At 40.3% G+C, this 7,893-nt stretch overlaps 1 protein-coding gene across 1 annotated transcript; it reads right to left on the bottom strand.

Annotated features, from left to right (window-relative positions):
* Positions 1 to 7,377: 7,377 nt before the first annotated feature.
* On the bottom strand, positions 7,378 to 7,890 carry LOC124232528 (olfactory receptor 24-like; the record flags this gene model as incomplete). Its single annotated transcript, XM_046649488.1, has 1 exon — positions 7,378 to 7,890. A coding segment is annotated over one exon (513 nt), but the record flags the coding sequence as incomplete, so codon positions are not given.
* Between the last annotated feature and the right edge of the window lie 3 nt (positions 7,891 to 7,893).

Here is a 7,893-nt window from a genome sequence, read left to right as displayed (position 1 = left end):
GAGTTTTCTTCCCACACATGTAATAGGCCTCACCTATGAAAGATCAAAGCCCATTCCTAGTCCTCTCTTCAGCTTCTTTCATCTCTGCTTCACCATCCCTGTCCATTACCTGACTGTTTTGATGATATTAAGACTTGTAGCTTCTTTTTCAATGTTCTTTCTGCCTCCAAAAGACTTCCCTCTTATATTTCATATTTCTGGGAATACTGGCCTCCCAGGTGCTCCTTGCTGTGTGTTCCCTGGGGTTGCTGGGTGTGGTTACCTCTCAGTAGGGGTTCCTATGGGGCAGGAGATTGGGCACAGGAAAGTGAAGCAGCTCAGCTCCATTTCCCAAATGACTCTCAACTCTGCAACCCTGACTGTTGGGCTCTGGAATCCAATCTCAGGGACATTGCCTCCTCGGGCCATGAAATTTTTTGCAAGTTCCATATAGCTTTCTATGGGGAGAGATAATACAACTTGCATACTTTTGTGCACAAATGGAGAATTACATCTTGAGCATCCCAGAAGTGAATTTCATCTTTTAAAAATTCTCCTTACAGGGAAATTTCTCATCCAACTTTTCTTTCCGATCACAACTAACCTCATTACCTTATGGGCACAATCAACTCAGGCACCACTATCAATTCTGGGCTGAACATCTCTACCTTCATTAGTCTCACTACTATCTCTACCTTCATTATGTCCTCTATCATTTATTCATTGATTTAATCGTTGTTTATTGAATACCTAATATACTGTTCTAAGTGCATTGTTCTCAGTCTCTGTTACCAGTATTGTTGCCATTACTTATATCACCACCACTATAATCATTTCCCAGGACTTCCTCATGAGGCTTATCCACTTTTTCGTAATCACTTTTATTTATATCCATCAAAAGCCCTGAGATTATCTTTATATCAAAAGCCCTGAGATTAGCATCTGAGCTCTGACCTCAGCTGGGAACTATCTGTGAGCATGTGCTTGGATGAATATGGAATCTAGAAAAATAATAGAATAAAAGCATTTATTATCGGAAGTAATGAATTTGAATCTTTTATAGATCAAATGTACTTTTTCTCAGAATCAAAGGTAGAGACAAGACGGTTGCTAAATTAAATGTAATATAAAGTGGTGACTGTAAAATATGAACAAGTGTATCAACACTAAAATGAAGGAAATTATTGGACGTTCTGACATCCCATTGGAGAAACTTCCTACAGGGACTGGAGATGTTGGAGCAAAAGGAAAAGAAGATATTTGCTTCTGAGAGTGCTAATGTAACTTCAGAATTGGAAAAGTCTCTTTGAGGAAAGAAAAGCAAACAAAAACTCAAGTATTTGGACAGAGAGCCTGGTTTATTCTCAAGCAGTATTGAGCCTACATCCTTCTTCATCTGAAATACCTGACCTTTGTCTAGGATGAATAGTTGTCACTGCTCTTTGACTAAATTACTGCGTCCTTCACAGTCCCAAACACCAAGACTCTTCGTTTTCTCCTTATTTCATGGATGTGTATAGATTAGCCATCTGTCTAGATTCTTCAGATTAATGGTTGTGCTGGACTCAGAGTGGCCACTTTAATACTTATTTTTAGTTCTGTATATCTGCACACCACGTTGGTATTCCTACATTCTCCTTTTACGAGCCAGACTCTGAAAGTCTTGCCAAATACTAAAATAATGTAATAAATATGGGAAATCACAGTCATTCATTCATTCCTTCATTTAATACATCTTTTAAACATCTTTTATGCCCAGGTCTTATTCTGGGAACTGGGGAAAATAAGATGCACAAAACACAGTTCTTTTCCCTTGTCCTTCAGGATTTTTCTGTGACATGGTGGATGCACTCTGGAGTATCATAAGCCCTGAGATATCAAATAAAAGGCACCAGTCAGCAGACAGTATTGTGGTAACCCACCAGCTCATCTGCAAGAAGAATGTGGCCATGACTGGAAGAAGAGTCCCAAAAGATAGCTATTGCAGCCAAATGATTCGAGGCCATCTATGAGAAGAAAAAAGCTGATTGTCTTAATCCAAATGCAACATCATAGAGGAAAAAGTTGAAGTTTAGATTTGAAACCATCTGAATAACTCCACTAAAGCAGGAGTAAGTTAGGAAAAATCAAGGAGGATCTGGAGTAATAGCCTACTTGTGTGTGTTCATTGTTCTCTTACAGACTTTAGTTTCCTGGTTATATGGATGCTTCAAGCTATCTTAAGTAAAGAGTAGACAGGAACATAAAGAGAGTTCACAGAGGGCCCCAATTCAAAGTTTGGAGACTAGAGGAACTCATGGCAGGAATGACCATGATAAGGACATATTTCTGCCCTTTCTAAGAAACCAATTCATGTGATCTGATACCCTCTGTTGATTTTCCAGCAGACATCATGCAAATTGCTGACTCAAATAAAAGTAATCCCTAACAATACTCCCTTATCCAAACTGTGTAATTGGAATTTTAATAAATGGACTAAAGTAATGCTCAAAATTGTGCAGTTTTACTGATTTATGGGCAATGGCCAATTAAGAGGGGTTTTAGGTCATTGTGTAAAAAGCTCGCTAGTAGAAAATGTGAGAACTCCCACAAACACAAGATGTCTAGATAAACTTGTGTGGCTTCCCATCATCTCAAGTTCTAATCCTCAAAGTCATTCAAAATCTTCAAGGAAGTGTTCCCGCCAGGTTGATACCCTAATAATTCAGTCTAGAAGATGGTCAGAAGTCTCCTAAGGAGAAGCACGAGAGCAAGAAGAAGAGCAACCACACTAAGAAATAGCAGCCATGTTCTTTAAAGTCATATTAGGCCCAAGGATAAAGGCATAGGTGTAAGGTCTGTAGTCCCAGAAAAGCAAATAGAAGGGGACAGTGTGTTGGGCATACTCAAATGAAAAGTCTTTGTCCATCTCCTTATCTCTAAGGACCAGAACAACATCTTTCAGTGTGGGAGCCTGAGCTGACCAAGACGATTTATGCATTCACCTAGTCATCATCCAACTAAACAATACACTTCCCTAGTTTTCCTTTGCAAGAAAATCAGTTTTTTGCTCATCCATAGTTGTCATCTGGGAGTGTGACCAGGACGATAATTCATTCAAGTTATATTTTAACTCTTAGCTAGATCTTGCACTATTTCTGAACTCTGTTTTTATTTTATTTTTTTTAATCAAGTCACCCAATTCCATAAATGCTATTAAAGATCTTCTTCTCCTAAGGTAAAATCTGTGCATTAGCTTCCTATTGCTGCTATAACAACTTAGGACAAACTTGGTGGCTTAAAACAGGAGATATTTATTGTCCCACAGTTATGGAAGCCAGAAGTCCAAAATCAGTATCACTGTTGGGAAGTGGGAGTAGCAGGACTTCTCTACGTAAATACTCCTGGATTGCTTTGATTTTTGAAACATTTAGTTGTATTATTTGTTGAAGCAAAGAAGTCACATTTAAAAAAAAAGTGTTAGTTCAGTGTTATGCTGTGGTCGTATGTCCTTGTTTGCCCCAACTCTGGGTTAATATATCTGATGTCCTAGAGTAGTTATTAACAGTACCTCCTTTTGCTCACTAACGCATTTGAGCTTAGGCAACAACTGTATAAACACTTTATATGATGGAATATTAGTCTTAATGCTAGTGTTGATGCCAATAAGCCATAACCAATCTATAAACCATACTTGGGGTGAGTTTATTATGAACCAGATTTGAGGACCACATAGCCTGGGAGAGTCCTTCCACAAAGGAATGGAGCACTCCAAAGAAGTGAGGGCGTAGAGAGTGGTTCTATACAGTCAAAGAGCACGTATCACATATGATTGAAATGTCTCTTTTGCAATAGTCAAGAGATTGCCCTGTTGGCACAGTGATTGATGGACACAGCAGGTAGCAGGTCTGTTGTCTCTAGCTGGGTAGTCACAGCTGAGCACAGCAATCAATTCCTAGTCTAGGGAGAGATGCTTATCCTTAAGGAAATGCCAAAGTGGGGGAAGCTGCACCTTTATCTTAAGGGCATTTGTTCTTGTCTTTGGGACAAAACAAATGCTTACAGCAGATATACAATGCATGCTCAACTGCCACATCAAGCCCTTTTGGAAAAAACAAAATGAGGCCAAATTAGTTTTATACCAATAGCTTCCTCATATACTCCAATATATCCTGTTGCTTGACATTTGTTTATCACTAGTACTGAGCAACTGGTCTGATTAGTGGATTTTAGTCCTGGCTTGTTCTCATTGTCTCTCCTACTAGAGGCGTTATCTAGATATCACCAGGGAAGAAGCGGCCAAAAGTTGAGTCTTACCTTGGACACTTACACCAATACGTCACGCACTAAGGCATTGATTTTCATTTTTGTCACACCATAGCACATATAAAAAGTGATAATGTTTGTAGAGAACCCACAGGTGATCAGAAAGGCTGCTTACTGCCAGAGGCAATCAGTCCAGGGACTCCAGTTTCCTCAAGCCTTATACGACCATTTAAAGGGCATGTGTTAGGGGTGAGGAATCAGTTACTCAGTACCACTGTTATTTTTATCAGTTGGGAAATTCTGCACGAAGGATTATATAAACATTATATTCTAAAAGGAAGGAGGTTGCAAGAGAGGAAAGATTGTAAAATGAAAGGCAAGAGAGTTTGGAGCTATGAATAGATCTAAGAAAAATACTATATCCTGATGGAGTTATAGGAGGGGCACTTAATCTGTGTCACACTCATTTAACTCTTGAGTTCATTCATTCATTTGCTCACTAATGAATAAATCAATGGTGCTGCCTTGAGTTGTTAATTATTGCTATCTCTAAAACAGGATTGAAAGCCCTCAGGCTCTCTGCACAGTATAGACCCACAGAGATGGGACCCACAGGGTTATTGATTAATGGGACCCAAGCCGTTGCAAGGGCAAGCAGTTTCAGCCAGTCTTTTGTGCTGCCACCAGAGGGAGCATAGGAGTTTCCGATGTGCCTGCAATGACTTGCAAAAAGAGCCATCTCAAGAAAGGTGTCCAAGAGGAGTGAAAAGATCAGAGCTCAAAAACAATAGACATAGCAGGCCAGGGGAACAGAGTATTGCACCCTGCATTTAGGGAAGCAGCATAGATTTGGTGAAAACAGGACGTACTGTTCAGGTAAGGCAAGTTGACTTTGGACACTTAGGTCAAAAGGAGATGCTTCACTTGGATGCTACCAATTCTTTTCTTTTTTTTTTTTTTTTTGAAGATTGACACTGAGCTAACATCTGTTGCCAATCTTCCTCTTTTTTTTTTCCCTCCACAAAGCTCCAGTACATAACTGTATATCCTAGTTGTAAGTCCTTCTAGTTCTTCTGTGTGAGATGCTGCCACAGCATGACTTGATGAGCAATGTGTACATCCACGCCCAGGATGACGAACCTGCAAACCCCGGGCCACCGAAGTGAAGTGCAGGACCTTAACTGCTACACCACCAGGAGGGCCCCTGGATGCTGCCAATTCTTCTGACTTCACACATAATGAAAATTTGAGATGCGTGTTGAAACTAAACATTCTCAAGGAAAGAAATTCCCACTGCTGAAATGTAGGTGGAAAATCTTTGAAGCAATAATGATTAATATCTATGTACTGCCTAAAGTTTCATTATTGTCCTCATTTTCCAGATCAGCAAACTGAGGCACAAGGAAGCTAAGTGCATTACCCAAGGTCACACTGCAAGTATAGGGTAGAATTAATGTTCGAACCCAAGCAGACAGGCCTCAGAGTCCATGCTCTGACCACTATATTGCCCTGCCTCTGGAATAATAAGGCTAATGTATGTATTGAACACTTGTCATGTGTTATTTTACTTAATCTTTAAAACTCTTTGTTACATAATTTTTTTAAAGGAAGACAAAATTGAAGTCAAGAGAGAAATTACTTTCGTTTTTGTCTAGGATCGCAAAGCCAAAAAGTGACAAAACTTGGATTTGGATCCCCTTCCACTCTCTGTTCTGGATATTCAGATCTTGCCGCCTGGGGCCTAGTTCAGATCCTGTTTTCTTTAAGAAGTGTTGCAATCATAGAATGAAAACTCCCTAAGCAGGAAGGAATGTGAGCAGTCCTCTGCTCCAGGCTCTCACTCAGCACAGAAAGAATGAGACTGAGGAAGTCTTGCCAATGTTATCAGCCTGCCAGAGTGGATCTGGAGATGAATCCATGTCTCTTTACAGCAAGTCCAGGATCTTTCGAATTTCATCATGTAAATATTGGGATGATTCTTCCTTCTTCAGAGGAAAATTATGAAGATTAAATTAAAAGTACATTTAAAAGCAGCTGTCACTGTTTCTGACATAGGGCAGACATACTAAAAAAATTGGTTTGACTTTTCAGCAGTTACTTATATAAGAATGAAAAACAGAATATTTAAAACCCATAGAATGGCCTAGTGTCTGCCAAGATTTTGGTCCGATCTTTCTCACTAATTTTCTCACATCCTTTTGCTGGTATTTGACCCTCAATTCACACATCACTAAAGTATGAAAGTTGAACCTGAGCAATGATTTTCAAAAGTTGCCCAGCAGAGAAAGTGGTGTGGGAGCTAGAGGAGAAAAGAGGCAATAGAATGTGGTCAGAGCTTCAGGTCCCTATTTCTATTTCAATCTGTTTTCTACTTTGTACTAGTGTGCTTTATATACAAGACTTGCAAAGCTTTTTCTTCCTTTGCTGCTTGGTTAAAAAAATATATATTTATTTATTTATTCTTATTTAATACAGCTCCAGATGATTTCAAAGGTGTATTCCATGATATTAGAAGAGAACTCAGACAACACCTTCATCCAATACTTTGCTCTTTCCCCATTAGAGAGTAAATTATTATCTCTAGCTTCCAGCCTCCTGCCCGGTGGAACTGTTCTCTCCTCCCCTGAGCTACCTTTGATCATATGATAACCCCAGATCACTGGATTCCACTATACTAAGCTTTCTGCCCACGGCTCACTGTTTCACATCTGAAACCTAGGCAAGTTAGAATTTTAGTCTCTTTTTTCCAAACATGTTTTTCACCTTTTCAATCCTTCTCTGGAAATCCTATCTTGACAAAAGCCCCCACTCTCACCTTTAGTTTTTCTTCTTTGTCTCAGTATTACACTGTCTCTCTAAGTTATAAGTTCAGCAAAACCATTTGTGCTGTGTCTCTGTTATTTTCCTGCTTTGTCACATTTCTCTCCCCTTTGGATTGGGGTGAAATCAAAGACATATCTCCTTTCTCTGTACATATTCAAACTCTGATTAATCCAGGACCATCTCTTCCTGAGTAAGTGTTTGCAGCATGTTTGACAAATGAGTTGACTGATTATTTCACTGGCATTTACTTTAACTCTGACCAGATGATCAACTAACCAACTGGCTGATTCCTGCAGTTACCGGGAAGCTGGGCTATGACAATAAAGATTGTCAGCATTCCTTCAAAATAGTCCTGATCCTGACAGTGATCCTCTTCATGGCCTCCTTCACCTCCCTGTTGCGAAGGGTATAGATGATAGGATTGAGGAAAGGAGTAAGAAGGGCATATACCAAAGCAATATGTTTGTCTGTGCCTTCAGGGCGACTCCTAGGTGGCCCCACATACACTGTGAAGGCAGAAGCGTAAAAGAGTGCCACTACAGTTATGTGGGAGGAACAGGTAGAGAAGGCCTTGGCACGGCTGGCAGCTGAGGGCAGCTTCAGCATGGCTCTCAGGATACCCCCATAGAGTCCTAAAATGAGCACAAAGTTGCACCCAGTGGCCACACCAATTATTGCCCCATGGACCTGAGTATGCCAGCTTGTGTCCACACACGCCAATCGCATTAGTGGGGCCAGGTCACAAAAGTAATGAGCCACCTCTTTTAAACAGAAGGGCAGAGTGACTGTGAGGCTGGCCGGCACAAGTGCAGCTGAGAAGCCAGCCACCCAAGTGGTCCCTGCTAG

The sequence above is a fragment of the Equus quagga genome, unplaced genomic scaffold (assembly GCF_021613505.1).
Source record: "Equus quagga isolate Etosha38 unplaced genomic scaffold, UCLA_HA_Equagga_1.0 HiC_scaffold_7118_RagTag, whole genome shotgun sequence".
NCBI classification, from domain to species: domain Eukaryota; kingdom Metazoa; phylum Chordata; class Mammalia; order Perissodactyla; family Equidae; genus Equus; species Equus quagga.
This window is presented reverse-complemented; position numbering and strand designations above follow the sequence as displayed.